Source organism: Dermochelys coriacea, chromosome 10 (assembly GCF_009764565.3).
Source record: "Dermochelys coriacea isolate rDerCor1 chromosome 10, rDerCor1.pri.v4, whole genome shotgun sequence".
Taxonomy (NCBI): Eukaryota; Metazoa; Chordata; order Testudines; family Dermochelyidae; genus Dermochelys; species Dermochelys coriacea.
This window is the reverse complement of record NC_050077.1, coordinates 6584033-6608932: the sequence shown is the minus strand read 5'-3', so window position 1 is coordinate 6608932 and position 24900 is coordinate 6584033. Positions and strand designations below refer to the sequence as shown.

At 43.6% G+C, this 24900-nt stretch overlaps 1 protein-coding gene across 4 annotated transcripts in view; it reads right to left on the bottom strand.

Annotated features, from left to right (window-relative positions):
- Positions 1 to 24900, bottom strand: part of CACNA1H (calcium voltage-gated channel subunit alpha1 H) — a 480991-nt gene that overhangs the window by 79113 nt on the left and 376978 nt on the right. For all 4 annotated transcript variants that reach the window (XM_038418997.2, XM_038419000.2, XM_038418999.2 and 1 more), the window contains exons 11-14: positions 14163 to 14314; positions 12686 to 12871; positions 9997 to 10114; positions 8234 to 8389 (exon numbers count right to left, since the gene is read on the bottom strand). In XM_038418997.2, coding sequence (XP_038274925.1) covers positions 8234 to 8389; positions 9997 to 10114; positions 12686 to 12871; positions 14163 to 14314 — 612 coding nt within the window. The remainder of the gene's footprint in view (positions 1 to 8233; positions 8390 to 9996; positions 10115 to 12685; positions 12872 to 14162; positions 14315 to 24900) is intronic.

The window sequence follows — 24900 nt, the reverse complement described above, 5'->3', positions numbered from 1 at the left end:
TGGAATATTATACAAACGCCACATGGAGAACAATACGATCCTTGTAGGAAACAAATGAAAAATAATTTATTACCAAAACATGTAGGGTGGGATTTTCAGATGCACTCAGGGCTGAAACTCAGCTGGTAGAAGGTCGTAGCTCCACAGAGCGCTCCACCAGATAGGGTGACCAGACAGCACGTGTGAAAAATCGGGATGGGGGTGGGGGAGGGTAATAGGCACCTATATAAGACAAAGCCCCAAATATCAGGACTGTCCCTATGAAATTGGGACATCTGGTCACCCTAACCCCAGAAGACGCTGGGGACATGTGTCAAGTTACACTGGCTGGTGAGCTGCACCTTAGCATTGGCCTAGGTCTGTGCCAATTGAAGTGGATGGAAGTTTCACCATTGAGTTCAGTGGGAGCAGTTAGGCCAATACCGAGTGCTTTTGTACATCCTCCCGAATAAAGTCATGAACAGACCCCAGATTAGACACTTCGGGATCCACAGAAGTGATACAGCATAAATGGTGAACGGACACACACGCACACGCTACCCCATCATGGACCATCTCTAGCATGGAAGAATAATTCAGTCTTCAAGGCTGATTCAGTCTCTAGTGTCTCCTTCTAGACTGCCAACAGGAGGGCCAATGGTGATAGTGAGTTTGGGATTTGGGAGAAGACCCTTAATTCTTTTTACACACAGAGCCCTGACCAGCAACCAGAAGATTATGTTGCTGAGAGGTTTGGCATGCCAAAGCCGAGCCCTCAGCCACACAATCCTCTTTGAAATGTCTTTACTAGACTTGAACACTGGTTCTTTGCTTTCATATATCCAGGTACACTACCAAAAAGCCTAACCTAAATGCATTTAAAAGACTGGAGTACAAATGTTTGTCTTGTAAAGTTCTCCTAAACAATTTCATTTTGTGTGTGGTCAGCAGGACAGAATTGCTCTGGCAAGCTGTCCAACTGATCCATCAAGGCTACAGAAAAGTTGTGCAAATTGGTCTTTATAAGGAGCACAGTTTCTTAATTGGTGCCTGTACAAATCCACCATGGTCTCAATAGACACACACTGCTCTCCCCAAGGTGGCGATGAATTTAATGTCTTTGGCAGTGTGTTGCTAAGTGGTGCAGCCAAAGAAACAGGTTAAGAGAGGGGATTGAGTTTCTTTGTTCATCTTTTTTGTTTCACGGATGAAGAATTAACATACAGTAGCTGTTAGATCTGCATAATTTTGGAAGCTCTGGGTGGCGTTTTGAGATAGTTTTCCAGTCAGTCAATCTAGAACCTCTGCATGACTCAGCTACACAAGCATAAGTTTTGCCCTTCAGCTCTTCGTTCTGCAGTCATACATGCAAATCAGGGATGCTCTATACTATGCATGACCTTGTGGATTTCCGTATCTATTCTCTTCCTTTGATGTCCCTATCAAATTTGCACCATTCGTAAGTCAAGATCTGAAGATCAAGCCTCTGACAGCATCATCAGTAAAGGAGTCCCCCAATCAAACTCAGCTGGCAATTTTGTCAATGACACATAGGATAGAACAGAATCCAGCTTGCTCCTTTAGCTGTAGGGGAGGGCCAACAATAGCAAACCCCCTCCCCCCCAATTCTATCAGTAAAGTCAGCCCACGTGACTTGGAGTGATCGGATGACTAAGAAAGGCCCCTTTGTACATAACCACCTTTCTGACCATACTCACATGTAGTGTCAAAGAAGAAGAGCAAGGCAAAAGACATCAGACAAGTTCCTCTGCAGTATTTGACTTTGTGAGGATTGCTGTTTAAAAGATTTTTCATATTTTGGCATCAACAACTAGTCAACAAATCAAAGAATAAAGCCACAGGAAAATAAAAAACCCTCAGCTCTGCTGAATGCTTCTTCCTGCGAGTTGCAGCCAAGCAAGATTTGCCGGTCTTTGATGTATAAAATCTAGAGCTAAGTTATTCATTTATAAGCACACAGTTTGATACAAGGCCTCATGGCTGAAATATGACTCTGGTGGGATTTTTCTAGTGCATACTGTACTTGCTAAGAGACAACTGACAAACCTATAGCCATAAGCTTTGCCAAGCCTCCTAAAGAAGGAAACCAGAAAGAAAAATGCATGCTACAAATTTAATTCTGAGGTGGTTGGGGTGGAGTGTTACACATTTAAATCACAGTCTGTACCAGCTCAAAAAGGAGCCATTAAACACTAGCAAGAAAACAGGGTCCATCTTGTTAAGCCTGTAATTACATATTTATAGAGAATATTGCACAAGGCTACCAATTTTTGTCTTCATAGTAGCACACGATTCAGCCGTTTAGAGAACAAGCAGGAGACAGGACATTGTGGAAAGGCCAGGGTGGCTTTTGCAACAAACATTATTTCCACAGCAAGGATTCAACTTGTGACCTCTGGAGCTAAAAAAATATGAGTTTTGACTACCTGAGCTAGAAGACACGGTAGCTGTTAGCCCAGACTGCAGTGGACTCATAGTATTTCAGCTACTAGAGGGGGACAGAGAGCCAGTGTGTAAATGTGTGTTCTATTTGGTAGTAAGAACACAACATGGTAAACCAAGGCGGTTGTCGGTCATGCTGAGGGGACAAATGAATAGAGGCAAGAGCCAGAGCATTATATGTACAGTATTATATATCACTTAGTCCTGCCTTGAGTGCAGGGGACTGGACTAGATGACCTACTGAGGTCCCTTCCAGTCCTACAGTTCTATGATTCTATGTAGGAGATTGATTGTGTAGGACTTTGGAGAAAAGGGGAAGGTGGTTACATTTGCTTCAGGAGGTAAGGGGAAAACCAGAAAAGATATTTGAAGTGGGGATGGACGTGGCTGGAGCCATGGGCATGTGAAGGGAGCTTTAGAGAGCTGACCAAGTATAATCCAAGGGAGAAGAGGACTATCCTTTAGCTTAACTCTAAGTTACAAACCAGAACATTCTATATGCCGCCAGGCATTTGGCTGGTACCCTTAACAGACTTGCTTAATGCATCGTTATTTGTTCACTGAAGTCATCACAGAAAAATATATGAGGCAAATATGATTTCTCTCTGCTTGCTCTCTCTTATTGAATGAAACAGCTTGGAATAAGCAGAAGTATTATAAATCCCCAAGACAGTTAAAAATGTACCTAGGCAGTGTGGCTAACAAAAGCACTGATTTCCGCCCCCGTCCCTCCCTCCCTCCCTCTCTCTCTCACCCCCCCCCCCCCAAGACTAGCTAGTGAATAATTCATGGCCCATTCCCCCCCGCCACCTTCCATTGTTTGTTTTTGTCAATGACAACATATTTTAAAAAAAGAAAAGGAGTACTTGTGGCACCTTAGAGACTAACAGATGTATAGGAGCATAAGCTTTCGTGAGCAACAGCTCACTTCATTGGATGCATTCCTCCACAATTTCAGTCTGTGCACGTCGGCGGAAGCACTCAATGTAGAAGTCCAGTCTGCTGTTTCGACCTTCAGGAGGAGTCCACCCAGAATCCTTCTTTTTGTAGTGTTGGTAGGAAGGTCTCTGTGGGTTAATATGTTGGTCAGAGGTGTGTTGGAAATATTCCTTGAGTCGGAGACGTTGAAAATAGGATTCTAGGTCACCACAGAACTGTATCATGTTCGTGGGGGTGGAGGGGCAAAAGGAGAGGCCCCGAGATAGGACAGATTCTTCTGCTGGGCTAAGAGTATAGTTGGATGGATTAACAATATTGCTGGGTGGGTTACGGGAACCACTGTTGTGGCCCCTTGTGGCATGTAGTAGTTTAGATAGTTTAGTGTCCTTTTTCTTTGTAGAGAAGCAAAGTGTGTGTTGTAAATGGCTTGTCTAGTGAAGTGAGCTGTAGCTCACGAAAGCTTATGCTCAAATACATTTGTTAGTCTCTAAGGTGCCACAAGTACTCCTTTTCTTTTTGCGAATACAGACTAACACGGCTGCTACTCTGAAACATATTTAAAGACAAGTTTCTTATCAAAGGGGAGATGGGGCCCAGCACCCAGGGATTAAAGGGTGCAAATGAAACAGCAATAGCGTAGCTGATAAAGTTGATTGGGCAAAGAACAGAACATGAATGTGGACTTACACTTAGAAAAAAAACAGGTGAAAAGTGCAAAGTATGACTGGCTGGGTCTGCCTGGCAACATCAAACAGCTGCATCTACTCTACACCCAGGCAGAACACAAAGGAGCCCTGCGCAGCAGACTCCTGGATTTCAATTAGCTGTTAACTTTTGGCACAGCCTGTGTGCTTCATCTGGAATGTTTATGACCTCCTCTCTCTGGAACCTGCTGAAGATCAAAAGGCTGATACTGGTGGCCCTTCCCAGCATACATGGCTGGCACGCACATTCAGCATTTTTATAATATCCTAAAGCATCTTCTCTGAGGGCCGGGAGATGTGGGGCTGAGACACACTAGTGGACCCCGAGAGACAGGAACTTCAAAAGCAGCAAGAGTCATGAAATACGGGCAACTTTGCAGGGATGAACCAAGGTGAAGAATGATTTGGGCAAAGGCAAACAAACACACATTACTCAAATTATACCTATTGTAACACATTTATAGCGGCATAGGACTTGGTGGTAGAAGCAAAAAGATAAAACTTAGATCCTTCAGCTCCAAAAAAGAACAGTCCCTGCCTCTTGAGTTCAATGAGATTCTCATTAACAATACAGGGCCTATGACACACATTTGAGCTATTCTGATTCCATCTAATCATGGGCTGTGATACACACACATAACAGTATTATTATTTGTATTCCCACAACATCTAGGAGTCCACTGTGGTAAGTCCTGTACGAACAGAACAAAGAGACAATCTCTTCCCCCAAAGAACTTAAATCTAGGTACCCAGTTCCTTTTCATACATTACACTCCCACCTCAAAACACATCCAAGCTATGGGGAAGTCTAGATTTAAGCTTTCATTCATTTCTATTGTCCTGGTAAAAAGCTCATCATGAACGTTTAGTGTCCAGTGTTGTTAACTATGTCACCATGGATCATTTTAGCAGTAGTATGCAGCTAATGTGTTCAGCCAATTATCTCAGACTGCCTCCCCCACCTTCTTAGGTGTCCAGAACTCGAACTGTCCCGATCAGCTGCCAATTTCCAAACCCTTTTCAACTGACTACTTCTATGATGCAGCGGCTAGTGCAAAAATCTGTAGCACACTGAAAACTGATGACATGGGGAACGGCTTCAAATGAACGGAGTTCAATATAAAAATCACCACCACCAGGGTTACTGCATTGATGGGTTATTCATTTTTATGTTTAATTCATGAAAAACTACCATTTTAAAATGTAAATGAACTGGCCTCAGACTTGCCAGCCAGCTGTACCAGAGTCCAGGCACTTTCCAAGAGGCTTTGGGTCCAGCTTGCTGCACAGCATGTGGGATTTTGAAGACAACTAGCATTGCAGAACAAAACTCCAGCCTGCTGGCCCCCCGCCGCTCAGCACAGCCTGCCCAGATTCTCCATGAACCCTGGTGATTCCTTCTTTGGGGGCTGATCTTGCTTCTGCTAAAGTCTGTGGCAGAATTTCCACAGGCTTCAATAGAAGCAGGATCATGCCAGTTCTGCTAAGAGGCAAGGATGTGAAGAATTGTAGCATCCCTGGCAAAGTGCATGTATTACACAGATCTGTGATCCTGAGAAAGCCGCTTTGAGAGTCTGGGAATAAACAATAAAGATAAGACCATTTTCAAACTAGCTGTTTCTATTCATTTGCCTGTCCTGGTACTTATCAGGAAGCTGGAAATGGACTTTTTAATAATGGAAATCATAGAGATCACCTTAAAGGGGAAAAATGTAGTTGTGACAGTTTAGGAGAAGGGTGTTTCTGGTGCATGCATATTTCAATGGTACTTCACAGTGAACCGCAGTGTTGTCTCAGTGTAATGTAAGCAGAAAAAATATGAAAATGATGAGATTTCTGGGGACAAGATGAAAAGTTATCAAAAATAATTAACAAATAAATAAAAAGAACAAGAGTACTTGTGGCACCTTAGAGACTAACAAATTTAGTAGAGCATAAGCTTTCATGGGCTACAGCTCGCTTCATCGGATGCATAGAATGGAACATATAGTAAGATATATATATATATATATATATATATATATATACACATATACATACAGATAAGTTGGAAGTTACCATACAAACTGTGAGGGACTAATTAGTTGAGATGAGCTATTATCAGCAGGAGAAACAACTTTTGTAGTGATAATCAAGATTTAGACAAAAAGAAAAGGAGTTATTGTGGCACCTTAGAGACTAACAAATTTAGTAGAGCATAAGCTTTAGCTGTAGCTCACGAAAGCTTATGCTCTACTAAATTTGTTAGTCTCTAAGGTGCCACAAGTACACCTTTTCTTTTTGCGAATACAGACTAACACGGCTGCTACTCTGAAACCTGTCAAGATTTAGACAGTTGACAAGAAGGTGTGAGGATACTTAACTTAAGGAAATAGATTCCATATGTGTAATGACCCAGCCACTTCCAGTCTCTATTCAAACCCAAGTTAATGGTATCTAGTTTGCATATTAATTCAAGCTCAGCAGTTTCTCATTGAAGTCTGTTGGTAACTTCCAACTTATCTGTATGTGTATATATATATATCTATACATCTATCTATATATCTTACTATATATTCCATTCTATGCACCAGATGAAGTGAGCTGTAGCTCATGAAAGCTTATGCTCTAATAAATTTGTTAGTCTCTAAGGTGCCACAAGTACTCCTGTTCTTTTTGCGGATACAGACTAACACGGCTGCTACTCTGAAATAAATAAAAGATTTTCTTTCCCTTTCCACACCCTGGGAATTTAGAGAATGAAAATTGAAACCGTTCCTCATTTTGTTTCTGAGTTCCCATGGGCTTAGCACTGGTTCGATATTCCAAAACGCTAAACAGCCTCTCTGTTCTTGCATGCCTTGGGATACAAAAAAAATCCAAAAATCCAAAAATGTGATTCAAGCGTTTTGGATCGTTATTTTCAACTTGAACTGAGGCTGGATGAGTTTAGGTGAGTCTCAAAATCATGTCCATGCCCTACTGACTTCACAAAAGCTTCTGGATAATCTATTAAACCAGAAATGGGATCATAATTCTCATTTAAAACTCCATGCTACTTGTGGATCTGTCCTGCTCCAAAGGAAAAAACGGAGAAGGGCAGAATAGGTCAGCAGGTTCCAGGATTGGCACTTGGGAACGTCTCAAAGCAGACTGAGAAACAGTCATTTCTTTAATCTTCCTTACCCAAGATAAGGCGATTGGACATTATCCAGCCCCTGGCCACATATACTGTTATAGCACTCATTTTCAGGTGGTGGTACATAACAGCCATACGGGGTCAGACCAATGGTTCTGTCCCCAGTACTTGCCGCCAGAGACCATAGGTTCACACTCGGAACAGTGAGCCCATCCTACTGGGCACATCCTATTATTAGCATGCTAGCTCGGTGAGAGCTAGCACGAGTATGTCTCCTCAAGCTGGGAATCTACATCCCCAGCTCCCAGTGTAGACACATCTGTGCAGGAGCGGCAGGTGTACATTCCAGCAAGAGGACATAACCACACTAGCATGCTCAAACCAGAAGCATCGTCACAGTGGTGCAAGCAGCCAGTCACCCAAGTCAGTGCCTCAAGACTCAGCTGGGACCACGCTCAGAATGATTCAGTTTACATCTCCAGCACAAACTGGAGACATACCCACAGCAACTTGCCCAGGGTCACACTGGAAACCTGGTGGAGCGTGGTCTTGTGAATGCCAGGCAAGTGCTCTAACCACTGAATCATCCTCCCAAGGATGGAACCATCAGACCTAGACAGGCATCACAAGGGCATCTCATCACAAGCTTTATCACTTCTACTCTGCTTATAACTGCATCCACCGTATAACTGCATCTACCCTAGGACTTATGCCGTCCTATTTATGTCAGTAACTGCCCCCACCACTAACTAGCTGACACAGCAACACCAACTTTGAAGTGTAGACCAGGCTTAATTCAATTTGGCCCTTTCCCCCATGAGCACTGGATTACCAGCTTCCTATCTTGTTCCAGCTGGTGGGCTTTACTGGAGGATCTGGGGGGCCAGGTACTGCTGTGGTCTTTGGAGGGTCGTTTAGAGATAAGCGGCTATTTCCCTACTGATGAAGAGGCCATGAGGCTGACCCCCTCACCCATTTCCTACGTGCAGCTGCCAGTTCCCTGCCCCATCGCTTTGCTAAGCCTCCTTACCTCTGCTTGGAAGCCTTCTACCAGGATAGCAACTAGGAGGTTGAAGAGCACGTAGTTGCCAAAGGTCATCAGGGCCACGAAGTACAGTGCCGCCCACGAGGAGGTGGATGCCATGCCATTATAGAGCACCACGTTCCAGTCTTCCTGGGTGAGGATCTGCATGGAGTGGGGAGGAAAGGCTTTCCGATTACTCCTCGCTGTGAGCAGCTGGTTTAAAATGCACATTGAATCATTGATTTATCCCTTCCTCCTTTACAGAGGCAGCACCCGCTCTCCTTTCTGACCGGCTAGAGATCTAACTAGGTGAGACAGCAAAGGATCTCTTTATTTAGATCTCAGCACATGAGATAGATCTGCAAACTGTGGCTTCTTCCTGAGATACTCTTCTGCACTAGCTCCCCGTTCAGCTCGCCTAGTAGCATTATGACGCAGAAGGGTTGCTAGTTCAAATCCCCACTCTGGTAACGTATCAGCTGCACGAGCAGTGAGTTCTACTGTTTGGTGTGGAAGTTCCCAAATGATTATGTGTACTCTGGCGATCGGCTACCAGTTGATAGGCCTGCGATGGCACCATCAGTTTTGTACCAAGAGATGGTCACACTTTTTCAGGGCCATGCTTTCCTTTCATCAGAACATTTTTTCTCATTATGAGTTAACTGGCGTTGGGGAAAAAAAACAGGTTTTCCTCACAGTCATTCACATGAGGGATCTCCAGAAACTCAGGAAAGGAAACAAGTGCTTGTTGGGTGGAAAAAAGATAAACTGGCAGGAAAACATATTTACTTTGAAAAGACAATAAGAAGCCTTCATAAGATTCACTTAAGATATTCCTAGCCTGCCAATGTTTCCATAGCTGAAAAAATGTAAAAAAAAAAAAAAAGAAAGGGATTAAAAAAAAAAAGAAAAGAAAGAAGAGGATGGTTTCTTGCCCTTCATTAATCCAGACTCTACAATGAAGATGCCCTCTAGCACTGCTATAAAACAGGAACAACGAGTTGGCGGCATCTGGGGGTGGGAAAATATAGTCGGCTGCATTTAGTCCTGTGCCTCCCCTTAAGGTTATGTCCTTGTTCATCACACTGAATCTATTTACACACATGACTTCAAATGTTAAAAATAAATACATGAGCCGCTATTAAAACAGTAGGAACGTCATGGAAGTGCTGTCAGTTTCCCCTCTCAGTGAATTAAAATCTGTCTTTGTTTATATAGGGGAGAGCTAACATTCTGCATTATGGAGAGTTTGGATCACTTTGCACCAGGACTGCCACTCATTCAAAGTCAAAACATTCTATCCCTTTGTTTCAAATTTTATCTTGATTTTTTTTAGATATAAGGAAAAAGCAAAGGTTAAAAAAACCCTGAATGTAACAAAACGTTTTGTTTTGGGTCAAAGTGTTTTGAGCAACCAGAATTTTTTTCCTACTTTTTAGTTTAATCAAAACTGAACTGAGAAAATCTGTTGTTATTTGCACAAGTGTAATGATATGAAAGTGCAACTCAATCTCTATTCCTTCTCATGCTTTGGCCTTTTTCAGCAAGATTGACATAGTGGAGGGTTTTGTGACGAGGGCACACTGCCCACTCTGCCCACTCAGAGCTAGCCTGAGACCAGTCGATTCATTGGGAAGAACTGAAACAAAACTCTTTCATGGTAAGTTTGTCCAATTAACTCTGTGATGCTGTTAATGAAGTTTTTTGAAAAGCAACAACATTTGTCTGCTTGGTAGAGAATAAAACTCATCAGCGGTCCCAGATCTTACCTGAAACACGGTCACAATGGCCCAGAGCAAGGAATCAAAATTCTTTCTGTCTGGAACTGTGTCCCCCGTATCAGTTTTCAAGCTAAACTTGCACCCAAAAAGATGCATGCCGAGAATGCTGGAGAGGGAAAGGAAGCGACATAGAAGACATCACTGCATGAGACACATGGTTTTAGGGATCAGAGTAGCAGCCGTGTTAGTCTGTATTCGCAAAAAGAAAAAAGAAAAGGAGTACCGGTGGCACCTTAGAGACTAACAAATTTATTAGAGCATAAGCTTTCGTGAGCTACAGCTCACTTCATCGGATGCATTCGATGAAGTGAGCTGTAGCTCACGAAAGCTTATGCTCTAATAAATTTGTTAGTCTCTAAGGTGCCACCGGTACTCCTTTTCTTTATGGTTTTAGGGAGCATCTTAGCGCTTTTGGGGGTCACTTTCTTTTCACAGCTGCACATTGTGGGTCTACAGAGTGTGCTATCTGTGCTCCTGCAGGCAGAAAATAAGACCTCCTTAGAGGAGGACACCATCTATAAGGTGATTAAGAGCACTGGTTTGCTATATGCAACAAAAGAGCCTTTCCAGAAGATGAAAGCAGAATAGCATGATTTAGATACAACTTTTGTCCTTATGTTCCTGCTCTAACTCCCTGGTGAACCATCACCAAATGTATTGGTTCTTGAGGCCCACAGCCTCTACTTGCCATTTCAATCCAGATGTCTACAGGTGACCCTCTATTTCAGAACCTGATGGCTTCTGGGTTCCCATTGAGATAGCTGCAATACTAGTTGGTGAGCTTTCTACACCTTATGCAGCCTTTGACCTGGAATGGATGTTACTGGCCCAAGGAATTATGGGTGACACGGCTGAAGACTCTTCAGACAATCCAGCTCTATCTCCAGTATCCTCTCTGAGGAATTTCTGAAGAGGGCTGTGGGTGCAGGAGGGGCTGCTTTCCGTTCATTATATAGCACTCAGGCAAAAAGTGGATACCTTCACTAAACGTTAGTGTAACAAAGCACATTTGACCTGTCACGGCTCAGGCCAACCAAGTCGCAGAGATTTTCCCAGAAAGGGATCTTCTATGAAAAATGGACCTTACAGCTGATTTGACCACTTCCAGGATCTTGAGAGGGTCACTCAAACTTCATTAACCATTCAGTCCTCATTCTCTTTGCTGATAATGCCAACAAAGCGGCCAAATAGTGGCAGCTGCAATGGTAGCTATTCCCCCACTTTTGAGTTCCTTCTGTCAAAGCAGAGTAATGGATATGTGGCCAGGAACTATTCCGTATGACATAAGCATGACAAATATACAATATGCATGACAAATATACAAGTATGAATGACATCAAACAGAGAAAGAATAGAGAAAACAGCTTGGAATTACACAAGCCCAGGGAAACATTCAGAAGATTTAACAGTTGACATAAATTCTTGGTGCTTTCTGAGTATTTAATAAAAAAATACCATCTTCCAAGATGTTTGTCATAGGTATTGGGGCAAATTCTCAGGTAATTTACACTGAAGCCAGTGGACCCACATCCATGGAAATATGCTAATTTGAACCATCTGAGAATCTGGACTATTATTTCTAAAGTCTTCTATTTGACATGGACAGATGATCCCATGAAGTTGCTGGGAAGTGACTTTTGGTGCTACAGATAGTTGTCCACTACCAAATTAACTAAGACCAACAATCCATTTCATTTTGGCTCCTAAACACCCACTGGCAATGACCCCTGCTGTTCTCTACAAGGTGGGGTAAATAGCTATCCGAAAGAACATCAGGTCAACTGCCCACTTTGTGCCCACTCTCCCTCCATAGTTGTTCTTGCTTCTCTGGATCATGTTTCATCACTATTAATCTCGGTCAGAGTCGAACCCAGAACTCAGAGGGGTGGAGCTGGTGACAGGCTGCATGCCCTGTTATCAACCCCCTGAGCCATTCAGCTGCAGACTAGTGTTAAAAAAGTAATTCCTGGATCCCATATTTCCTCCCTCTAAAACATTAAGCCATCAAGTTCCATTTGTGGACAACTTCCTGGGTCAGGAGTGTTGGAATACAGGGGGTCTCTTGGGGGGGGAAGAGGCGGTGCGGGGTCGGGGCCCCCGGGGAAGAGGCGGTGTGGGGTCAGGGGCCTCAGGGGAGAGGGGTGGCACAGAGGGGGCAAGGCCACGGTTTAGGTGCTGGTGGCCCCCCCAATTTTAGGAAGCTTCTGCTGCTCCTGTCCTGTGCCTCTCAGAAACTCTGGATTCAGAGTAGCAGCCGTGTTAGTCTGTATTTGCAAAAAGAAAAGGAGTACTTGTGGCACCTTAGAGACTAACAAATTTATTAGAGCATAAGCTTTCGTGAGCTACAGCTCACATCCGATGAAGTGAGCTGTAGCTCACGAAAGCTTATGCTCTAATAAATTTGTTAGTCTCTAAGGTGCCACAAGAAACTCTGGAGCGATTGTTTTTCTGTTGTTGTCTGTTTGTATTCTTCATTTGTCTACAGAATTACAAGGATTGCATGAAACATTGAGACCTCAAAGAGGTAAATCAGCTTGAATATCTGCCTGTCAGTCTATTGTGAGCCCTTCTCTCATCTAGGCTGCATGGCAAACTTGCTCTATTATCATTCTAATTTACATATTATTTAATCAAGCCAAACAATTAATCCAAGGAGAAAAGCAGCTGCCGCTGGTACCTGAAAATAAAGATGAAGAGCATGAGCAGCATGCAGAAGGTGGCCACGTTATCCATCGTCTTCATCAGGACCACCAGCTGGCGGCGAAGGGCAGGCATGAAGCGTACCAGCTTGAGGACCCTGAGCAGCCGAAAAGTTCTTAACACAGAAAGGCCTCCATCGGATTGGCCAATGATCTCCCAGACACTATGGAAGCACAAGAAGGAAAACAACAAACTCACTATCCTTGTTCGACCTGTAGCAGTTTGATGTACAGTACAACAAAACCCGTAGCTAACTGTATTGTGGGTAGCTTGCAGGGTATCTGTCTGGCCCGGCCTGTGACCTGGGATCCGAGAGCGCTGTAGGAACAGATGGGACTTACAAAGGTGGGGGAGGGGGAGGAAGTCAACTTGCATATTTGTCTTTGATGCTCTGCCTCCTTCTTGACCTTGGAAAGATCTCAGAATCAGCCCCCTTCAATATACATGCTTAATCTATTTCCTCTGTAGCCAGTTTAGTGTTGTTTAACTTGCTACGGCATCCAGCGATAAAGTAAATGACTTAATGATGTTCTATATGCATGGTTGGTCTGGACCATTGAAAATCAGAGATGGGCTCCAGCCACAAAATTTAGATCAGGATTTTGGAAGGCCCTGAAATTCCAGAGGGTTCAAACATTGGGGTTTTAGTTCCGATTATTATTATAAAGAGACGGAGCCAAGTGTAAAATTGGGTTTGGAGTTTGAACAATCTCAGAGTTTGGAGTTGTTTGGATCTGGGACTTGGGTCTGCGCCCCTCTCTAATTGTCATGACTTATTTTAACTCCATGGACCCAGCCATCAGTTGGTGTAAAACGGCATCCCACCATGGATGTCAACGACACTATCCTGATTTACACCTCCAGAGGATCTGGCCTGACATTTTTCTTTCCCAAAATTAGAGTGAATTGAGCAGCCACGAAGCTCAGGGGATGACTGGTGCGGGCCAAGCCAGTTACAGCATGGACAGATGCAGAAGAAGCCTCTCCCATGCACATGTGCCAGCACAACCCACCCCAGATCTGCAGACCCCTACCACTTGCTCTTTGATGTTGGGAGCCCTCTGCAGTGGACACCACACCCATTACTTATTGTATCCCACTTTCTCACAGCCCTATTCTTGCCTTTCCAGGTCACATATTCATGTATTCGTTCTGAGAAACCACTGTATTGCTGCAACTTGGGGTCGTTACACTGCCTTCCCCAGAATTTTCAGTGGAAAATTCACCATGCCGCCAGATGCATGGCAGAAATAGAACTCGTCTGTCACATCCATTTCGTTTGGACAGCATTTCTAAAGATATGACCCTAAAAGGCCAAGACGCTATTAATCTCACTGAGCTCTAAATTCACACTAACCCACGTCACTCCTACCCCCTGCATGACATGACTTGTCTAAAGTCTCCTGGAGCTACTTGGAGCGAATGGTGGAAAGTATCATGCAGCGTGCAGTGACCTGATGATGACTATGATCCCGTCGAAGATGTTGTATGGGTTCTTGATGTAACCGAAGATACCAAAGGCAAGGAGCTTGAGGACCATCTCCAGGGCAAACATGCTGGTGAAGACAATGTTACTGATCTCCAAAGCATTGGTCAGTTCATCTGGCTACAAGACAGAAAGACACGTAGTCAAGCTGAGACATAAGGAGAAACATGGAATTTTTTTTATTACTCCGCATGGTAAACACACTCATTTCCTTAAGGAATTTATTGCACTGTTTCACTTTGCACACAATAAGGCCCTATGCAAATCCGTACATCTGGGAACAAAGGAGGCAGGCGACACCTGCAGAATGGGGGATTGTATCCCTGGAAAGCAGCAACTTGGAAAAGGATTTAGGGGCCCTAGTGGACATGCTGCGCAACATGAGCTCTCAGTGTGAAGCTGTGGTAAAAAGGGCTAAAGCCATCCATGGATAAACAAACAAACAGTAGTGAGTGTGGAAAAGGAGGTGATTCAGCGGTGGTGAGACTGATACTGGAATACTGCATCCAGTTCTGGTGTCTACATTCCAGAAAGTATGTTAAAAAACTGGAGAGGGGGCAGAAAAGAGAGGTAGTACATAAGAAGAACTGGAAGGACATTCTATCAGGTCTTTTAATGGAGTGAATGCCCATTTCTGTAGCACCCGCAGTAATGACACTCATGTTGTGTCCCAGCTTAACAAGATCTTTTAAGCAATGCACTAAAATGAAGCATTAAGGCAAGAAGTCAGATGTTTTGTAGGTTGTGCTTAGTCAAGCTAGAGGTCTATCTGTAACAGACTAAATGCTCTGAATGTAAGGTGGGCTTTTCAAAAACACCCAAGAGAGTTAACAAATACAAATGCCACTGAAAGTCAATGGGATTTGTGTTCTTAACCGCCTTTGAAAACACCACACTAAAAATCTAGGAAGGTTTCTTTGGGGGTTGTCTCTGTTTTGATTGATCCAAAGTTCTGGTCAGAAACCTGGAAGGGATCTTTCTAGGATGTCCTACCTATGGCCCTGATCTAACCTCCATTACAGCTGATGGAAAGATCTCCATTCACTTCAACAGGACTTGGAGCAGACCTTGTGCATGAACTCAGATCCATGACATAGAAAATTGACCTTCCCAAATAAACCAACACTCGCTCCAAGTTACAGCCTTTAGTGTGAAACCTTTACAAGTTCCTCTCTCACCAAACATAATGAGAAAGAAGGGACCGAGTTAGATTTTCTCACTGGAGTTACTTCAAAAAAACTGTTCAAGGAATTGCAACATACATTTCTAAAGCTAAGCTGTCTTGTAAAAGAAAATGGGTCTTTTCCATTTCCTCAGTGCAATAATCTTGCCTAGGAAAAGGGACTATTTTCATATCCAACTCATCTCCTGTCTGGTAAAAGCTTCCTTTATTTTTCATGGTATATTAACAGCTGGGAAGCACTTGAGGTGGTTATTGCATTATCTGAGCTTCTGAAGACAGGAGATGTTTGTCGTATCATGGTGCGCAGCATAGAAGAGACACTTTGAATTCAATGCACTGTATAACAAATACTCAGCAAATAGCCAGGAATGGCAGCGGTTAACTTGGATTCAGTGGTAGCCATGGAGATCCCACCCTGTCCAGGCTGGTTATACCATCAGGCTGCTGCAAATTAACCCCTAGAACAACTTACCAAGAGTTGTGGTGGATTCTCCATCACTAGCAGTTTTAAAATCAAGATAGAATGTTTTTCTAACAGATCGGCTCTAGGTCAAAAAGATGATAATTCAGGGAAGTTCTATGTAGGAGGTCAACTACATGATCACAGGGGTCCTTTCTGCCTTTATCATCTATGAGTCTATGAAACCAACTTGCATAGGCCAAACCATTCTGTGCAATAACCTACTATGGGCTCAACCATTTATCCTATAGAGACAATAGTAACTGCTTAGTGTTTCCAAGCAACCTCCTGCTCATCCTCAGTGCACACCATGATTGCTAAAATACATTAGAGATACAACTACTCATACCATACCTCCTTGCTCTCAAACCCCTATAAAAGGGCAACCCCATTTACTACCCAGCTGCCTGAACACCACTATGGGCCAGAAGCTGAGATTATATTGGATGGGCTTCTCTGGTGCCCCTTGTTAAAACTTTGTGACTGAATTGAAGGGGGAGGGTTGGGATGGCTTCCCTGCTTATAATGAAGTCGTGCTCTGCCCAGCCCCATTGCCCATGGATGCTACTAAACCATCCTGCCCAAAGATGGCTTATCTTTGGGGTTCATAAGAATACGGCTGTAGAAGACTTTGCCTTAGGATTGTACCAGATTCCATCCATTCTCGGGGGAGAGGCCACCCTTAGGCAGCTCCACGGGTCCTCCCCTCCCCATCATGTGACACAAACTGAACATTGTGCCAGACTTCTCAGTGTATTCAAGACATTGTGAAGGAACAGAGACTGGATGGCGTGTTTACTGCCTCTCTCCTTGGTTAGGGTTAAAAGGGAGCATTCTTCAGGTCAGGCAAAACTAGCGGTTACATTCCTTGGTCTCTCTAGCCTCCTGGAATACGGTGTTTACTGCAGATTATGGGAGAAAATGTTTGTGCTGCTATCTTCTTAAAGTCAAGTCGCTGGCAGCACATTGGTGGCCAGAAGAGAATTAACAGCATCAGCTTCAGATTAAAGCTCCAGCTCAGAGCACTTTAAAGGGATGGGGCCGCCCGTAATAGCACTTCTGCTCTGTACTCTCCATTTTGTGGGAAACTCAGGGAAACCCTGCCAAGGAAAGAATAAAAGAGCGAGAGAGAGAGACAGGCTACACAGCCTCAGAAGGAGTAAGGAAAAGGGAAAGCCTACACGGCAGTAAGGAAACACCAGACCATCTGCTAAAACTCCCACACATTACAGGAGCCTGATTTTGCTTTCACTCAAGTCAATGAGATTTTTGTCACTGATGTCCATGGAAACAGAGTCTGCCCCATGGCTATTAAATGGGACTTTAACAGGAAACGTCCCTTCTCTTCACAACAACATCTGATATCAGTGGGAGATATAAATGCACAAAGGTTGAAATCATCCCAAGCCAAGGGAAGAATGCAAGGCCTGGGCATCACTTAACCCCTCAAAATAGATTTTAAATGGGACTTGAGTGGCACATAGGCCCTTTCCACAGGAGTAAATGTCTCAAGGAAAAGGGAACACACTCAAGAAGGGACACGTGACCCTTGCATTTGGCTGGGGTAGAAACCCAACCAAGGGCAGCAATTGCCCGAGATTAAATTTGATTTGGACAGTGGCTCGACACCTGGTGGGGAGTGACTGCTGCACAGTGCACCACTCAGAATGGGCTCACTCTCATTTTGTGTGCAGTCGCCAGCTGTAAGTTCTTTAGGGCCTGGACCATCTTCCCCTCTATGTCCGTACAATGCAGCAGCAGCAGGTCAAAACCCCCATAATGTCATCTGCGTGTGAATTCTGCCCTGACCCTTTCAGGACATCAGGCGACCTGTAGCAGCTTGAGATTGATCGTAACTTGCACATCTACAAGTGTTAGGGGTCATGCAATTACCCACCAATCCAGACACAGTATTGCATACTGTGGCCTCTTGCAGAAATGAAGCCCCCAGTCCAACTCCTGCAGATAAACCTATGCCCATGGCCAGGTGTTGGTTAAATCATACAAACCATTAGGAATGTCTCCTCAACTTCTTGGGGCATGCGTGTTTGGCTAGCTATTCCTGAGTTACTTGTCTGTATATATACAACATCCTCACTCTAGCCGGTAGCCTGTTCCAGAGCTGCTCCACTCTCTTATGAACAACTCATTGCTGAGCACTAACACTAAATGTAAAATCATATTTCCCACCAGTCCCCTCTCTTTCCTCTCCATCTTTGCCTCCTCTTCTCTTTCCTCCCATTGCGGATACCACACACACAGAGCATCAAGAATATTGTGCACTCATGGTCTTACTTCTCTGCACAGGGAGAGTGTTTATTTGCAGGATCTCAAGGTACCTTCAGATGGGAACTGGACATTTAACAGGGAGAGTAAAAGGAGAACCCTGGGCTCTCTGATAAAATAAAAGGAGCCTTTCTAGATAAAACCAAGCCTAACCAAAAATTCTCTGTGGTGTCCTTGCTACTATTACAAGAGTTGCCAATGCTCATGAATTTATCATGTGTCTCATAACACGTGTTATTTTCTCAAAAGCCCCAGCTCCTGGAGTCATGTGAATATGAGAAAAATTTCAGCATATATTAAAAAAAAGTAAGGTTCTAGGCTTCATGGTTGTGGAGAAAAGCTTGAACATGTTGAAACCCAGATGATCTCAAAAAACAAAAACAAAAAAGGGGAACAAAAAGAACCCATTTAAAAAAAAATCCCATAATTTTGAGCCAACTTTATTTTTTTTTGTAACCTGACTCTTGATTTCCAAAAGCTTGGAGCAGTCAGCGCTGCACAGATTCATATGCCAACGCTGCTGTTTGAACTCACTTGCCAATTCACATCAACATTTTGGTGCCATTGCTTCTTATTCTCAAGCACCGTAACTTCTGCTTGAAATATCAGGGCAGAGATTGCACGATGAAAGATGCCATGGTATCTCAAGGGAACAGGGGCGGGAGGGGGAACTAGCACCAATGAGATCATCAATAGCCATAATTAGTAGCAGATCTTCTATCAGATAGCTACAGACAAAGCTACAATGCCTCAGCCTCGCTGACATTGCAAAGCCACTGTGCTTCAAACCAGAGATCTTCATTATTCTTTATTACTCATATTTGGTGCGAGGCAGAACTAATGTGGGGATAAGGACTGCTGTAATGAGAGACATTTAGATTGCAGTCCCACAATGACAGACACAGGAACCAGCAGGCAAAGACAACGCTGGATGGCCCTGAAAGCTAGCGAATGCGGCTCATGTGAGTTTTTGTATCACAGAGTGGAAGTTGTACAGCACAATCAAGCACCAGTGATATTGCCTTCAAACGTAATTACTCCCTTTCAGCACCAACTGGAGTCTAGGAAACAGCCTAACAGGTATTTTTATGTCTTATGAAATGGTTTTTGGCTTACAGTGTCGTTCATCTCCCACTTCTCATATCCCCCAACGAGCAAAGATCAAGGAGGAAGGTTAAGGCAGAGATATACAAAACCAACACCAATTTGGCTTGCCTTCTTCATCATCTTCCAGTCAGACACAAGACTAACTGAACCAGCCACTAGAAGTCACTGTTGCATAGCTCAAATTCAGCTGAACTACAGAACTGTTTAGGAAATTTTTGACAAAACCTTTTTTCTCCAAAAAATGTTGATGAACCCAAACCGAATCTGTTTTCTGGTGGCTTTGGATTCAGTTCTGCTGAGTTTCCTGACTCAAAAAGTTTCCATATTGTCAAAACTTCCCATTTTTCCCTTTTTTGAAATGAAAAGTTTTGTTTTTTTCGGTTCAAAATGACTTTTTGATTAGAAATGTAACTTGATTGATAGTTTTAAAAAGGTGGAAAAAAGGCCAAAATAATCAAAATACAATGGTTCAAAATTATCGAGACTAAACATTTTGATTGACCCAAGCTGAAATGGGTTGTTTTTTTTAGTTTGTAGGATCCCAAAAATTTTTGAGATGGACTTTTTGTCCTGATTTGGACCAGGACATTTTTTTTCTTTTAAATCTCAAACATTCATGTGGGACAAGAAAAAGTCACCACCCCCCACCAGCCCTACTGAATTGCCATTTCTAGGACACCATAATGCTCCTCAAAAGAGATGGTTCAAGTCTGTTAGCTTTGGATACCTCATCAAATTTTTCCTGCTGTGACATTTAAGCTGTCCAGCTCTGCAATCTTTCAGACAAGGAAAGGGAAACTCAAAATGAGTGATACTCGAGAAACACATGAACTTTGAGGATCTGCAGGCAGCTCTGGGGGACATGTTGAGTCAGAACACCTCTAGTTCTTGCCAGTTCTCAAGGGGAGTGAGTGGAGCAATGCATCCCTTAATGAAACATTAGATTTACCATCTGGCCGGTATTTGTCTGGCCTGGGCAGGTTTTTTTTTTTCCTTTTAATGGATTTGCCAGTTGTAGAAAGATAATTGAATCTGCATGGTTTTTATGTGGGTCTAAAGATTTGCATTATCACCACCATAAACTGGGATATCAAATGTTAGAAGTCTCTGGGTCCAGCAAAAGATGCTGCAGTTTAAGCGATAACGGATCAAAATGGTTGAAAATATAGCACGTGTCTGCCCACCAACTCACAAGCGCACTGTGTGTGTGAGAGAGGGTTTGAGTCTTGCAAGAGGAGACAGGAGATGTTATCAATCTTATCTGTGTGTGTTACCTCTCTAGATACCATCAGTAGAGAGTTGGGGAGTTGCCTTATGATTTGGGGTTGTGGTGGGCTTGCCTTGTGTGCGTGTGTGTGTGTAGCGGGGGTGTGCTTTTTTTTTTTTTTTTTTTTTTTTTGCATTTCAGAGGTGGTAACCCTAATGCCACATGACCCATCTACAGCATGGTACTAACCAAAGAGATTGGAACGGAAGGGATCCCTAGAGTCAGGAAAGGGGAGACGACACCTCCCCGCTCCTAGCAGCAGGAGAGCACCAGAGAGAGGTGTCAGGAGGAGCAAGTTTCCCACCCTCCAGCATCTTGAATCTGCCTCTGCTACCCTCACTAGCCCTGATTCCAGCCAAAAGCTAACCCAGACACAAGGACTGCCACCTTTGCTAATGTGGAAGGTCCATATTTGTACCACACGTGTCCTACAAGATATTTCAGTGATTTTAAACTGTGTTTTTATTAGCAGAGAGAGTGAATCCCAGAGGATTCGGAGGTTCATTTCAAGGCGAGATAAACAGCCAAAGATGTGACTAGTTCTCTAGCTAGCTTGGGTCTGGAAATCTTGGAAGAACAGGTGCTCTCTTAGAAAAAAATCTTACACTTAATGTTTCACCAAGGGATAGTCTCCTTTTACAGTCTGTTAGGCACCAGGAAGTTGGGAGCAATTGATCAATCAAAATTAATGAAAAATCCAATCACAGTCCAGCACGGAATGGCTAAGATTAATGATGGAGGGGCACTGGAGTAGGAGTCTGAAGATCTGGACCTATTCCTGACTCTGCCACTGATCAACTGCGTGACCTTGGGCAAGTCACTTCATTGCACTGCACCTGTTTCCCCTCCCACCCTTCTTCTCCCTAGTCTATTTCAATTGCAAATTTTTCAGGGAAGGGACTGTCTTACTATGCTTATGTTTAGCATCCAGCAAAATGAGGCCCTAAACTTAGCTTGGGCGCATAGTTGCTACTGTGAAATAAATAATTAGAATCCAACAGGGGGATAAAGCCAACACATGGATTCTTCCACTGAAAATGTGTTTGGGTGACATTTGCAAACTAAAACCAAAAAAGTGACTCACGTCAGAAATTCCGCCCCCACGCACAGGCAGTTGATTTAATCCTGTGGAACAACGAAAGCCAGGCCTGGCACCAACACAGGGGAATTGTAAACAAATTCAGAACATTTAGTTTCACAAACATTCCTTTCATTTTTGTTGTTAGGTTCTTCTTTATTTTGAATTCCTGCCCTAAAGCTGTCAATGAGATTTTGTGTGTGTACGTGTGGGGGTTTTGTTTTATATTTTAAGCTCAGCCTGTAGGGACTCTGACCATAAAGATGAGAAGTAATATTCTCCCACAATGAACCATCAACTTGTGCTTTGCTTCTGGACATTTTCTCACCCCCAATTTTTTTTTCTGGGTTGTATCTATTTCCTTACAATATATTTCACCTGGCTAGGGAACCCTACAGCAAAATCATTTCATGGAATTTAAAAAGAAGCAAATGCAGGAGAGAGAGGGAGAGAGGAAAAAAAGCCCTTTCATGCTAATTACAACTGGGGGGGTAGGAGGGGAATCCAGCTCTCACAGCTGTTTGAATTATTAAACCTGAGCCAAGGCAATTAGCGCAATACGGGATAAATCCACCCTGCACTAAGCTTTATTTTGCAGTATGTTCATAGGTTGCAGAAGCACTTTAAAATGGGGTACAGTGGTTATGGGAGGGACTGCGTAGCAGTGTGTGATATTGTGTAGTAATGATGCAGTAATTACTGAGGATAGAAACATACCTGAGTTAAATAGGTTTCAGAGTAGCAGCCGTGTTAGTCTGTATCCGCAAAAAGAACAGGAGGACTTGTGGCACCTTAGAGACTAACAAATTTATTTGAGCATAAGCTTTTGTGAAGCTTATGCTCAAATAAATTTGTTAGTCTCTAAGGTGCCACAAGTCCTCCTGTTCTTTTTGCTGAATTAAATAGGTTTTAGTCTAAGATGTTTTGTATCTTGATCCTGTGCCCAGGAGTTCCACACACTTCAGTGGCACAGGATGGCCCGGAGAGCTTGACACCAGTCTGAACCTTCCCCCAATACAAACTCAGCAGCCAAACTGGCAATAGTGGCTACTAATTTTCAAAAAGAAAAGGAGTACTGGTGGCACCTTAGAGACTAACAAATTTATTAGAGCATAAGCTTTCGTGAGCTACAGCTCACTTCATCGGATGCATTTGGTGGAAAAAACAGAGGAGAGATTTATATACACACACACAGAGAACATGAAACAATGGGTTTATCATACACACTGTAAGGAGAGTGATCACTTATTGTTTCATGTTCTCTGTGTGTGTGTATATATAAATCTCTCCTCTGTTTTTTCCACCAAATGCATCCGATGAAGTGAGCTGTAGCTCACGAAAGCTTATGCTCTAATAAATTTGTTAGTCTCTAAGGTGCCACAAGTACTCCTTTTCTTTTTGCGAATACAGACTAACACGGCTGCTACTCTGAAACCTACTAATTTTCAGTATCTCTCCATTTGGGAGCCTAACGAGACACAGCCGGGGCCAGATTTTCAGATGTGTTGAGCAATCGCCACTCTCCGTAACTTTAGCTGGCATTACGGGTGCTCACCGCCTCTGAAAGTCAGGCCCAAGGCCTCTCAAGTCAGCTTGTCCAAAATGGAGGCACCCCGAATTAGTGGCCACTTTTGGCCAGAAGCTCGTCTGAGGCTCTAAACTCTTTTGCTTAAACTTTAAAATTCTTATTTCTGACTTTGAGGCAGCTCTGCATTTCCTAACCCCAGCAGGGACTTGAAGACTCTCATGGTGCTGATCACCAGAACCTGGAAGCACCAGCATTGCAGGCTCTCTTATGAGCCTCCTGATGGATCTCTAGATTAAAGGTCTCTGGATGGATGTATTTTAGATCAGCATCCAAGCTTCTGCATCTTCATCCATCTGAACCTTAGATTCTCCATCACAGCTGCTTGTGCCAGGTCTGATGCATTCCACTTATTCACAAGAATAATTATTAATAATTATTCACTTATTCATTATTCTGTACCCACAGTCCTAAAGCATCTATGCAATACTCTACCTCTTCTAGGCATCTTACAAGCATTAACTAATTGCTCTTCCCAGCCCCCCCAATGGGGTAGAAAGGCATTTCCCCATTGTACGGATACAGAAATGGTGAGATTAAGAGATTTCCCCAAGTTCGCACTGAGGATCAGTGGCAGAACCGAAGAATGCCTCACTTCTAGACTTGTGCTCAGTGCACTAGACCATAGTGCTGCTCTGAGAGAGATTTATCTGTGGCAGAGTTAAAGTCTTTGGAAGCACGTGTTCTCTGACTGGCCGTCACCTCAGCATTAATGTCAGAATGCCACACTTTGCTGCACTACAAAGGAGAAACTGTGTCATTATAAGGCACCGAGAAGGCAGTCATCAGTGGCCAATCTTCTTCTCTCCTCACTGCACCCCACAATGACACCAGTAGGGAGGAGGGACTGAGATTCCTCCCGCTTTCTCAACCTCAATGGCTGGCCCAGCAGAGAACATTCCCACTCACTCATCCATAACGCAACACCGAGTGACATGGACCAGCGCATCTCATCCCAAGTCCACTCTTGCAGGGGGAGCTGTAAACAAAACGAACAAACTGACTTCATTTACGGCGTCCCATGAGCTATACTTGAGTTGGTTCTGTGTGTGTGGGGAGGGATTCCAGCCTATTGCTTTCCCAAGCCAGGTATGCAGCCTCCTGAGTAACTAATCTGTTTAATTGATGGATTATGGGGCTCCATCTCCACATTAGATTGTGAAAGCAATTGCTAGATGCAAGCCCGTTTTTGGGGGAAGACAGAAGTGATGCTTTGGGTAAGAGTAGTATCTAAAAAAAGTTGTTCAAAATGGCAGAAACTATCTTAAATGGATTTAAAATGCTGGCACTTCAAGAGGGGAGTGAATCAATAAAGTTGGTAAATGAAGCTCAACATTACAAAATGCTCCTTTAATTTTTAACCATAACCTTAAAAAACATGCACATTGTTTACAAGCCACATCATGCCGTGCTCTAAGTAGTAATGGGAATTTGCTTGTCAGACTGGAAGCCAGGACTCCTGGGTCCTAGTCCCAGATCGGGAGGTAGAATGTGGTCTTGTGGTTGGGAAGATACTTTGTTCTATTGCTGCTTCTGACTTCCCCACGTTAATGTGGTGGGTACTTCTAGTCTCTACCCTGAGGGCCATCTCTGGCCCGCAAAGCACTGGCAGTGGCCCAGAGAGCAGCAGTGGTTTAATTTATTTCCTTAAGGGTGGTGGGGTTCGTTCCCAGCTCAACTGTGACCGATGTGGCCCTCATCAAGCCCGCTCTGGGGGATATCACTGTTCTTCCTTTGGAG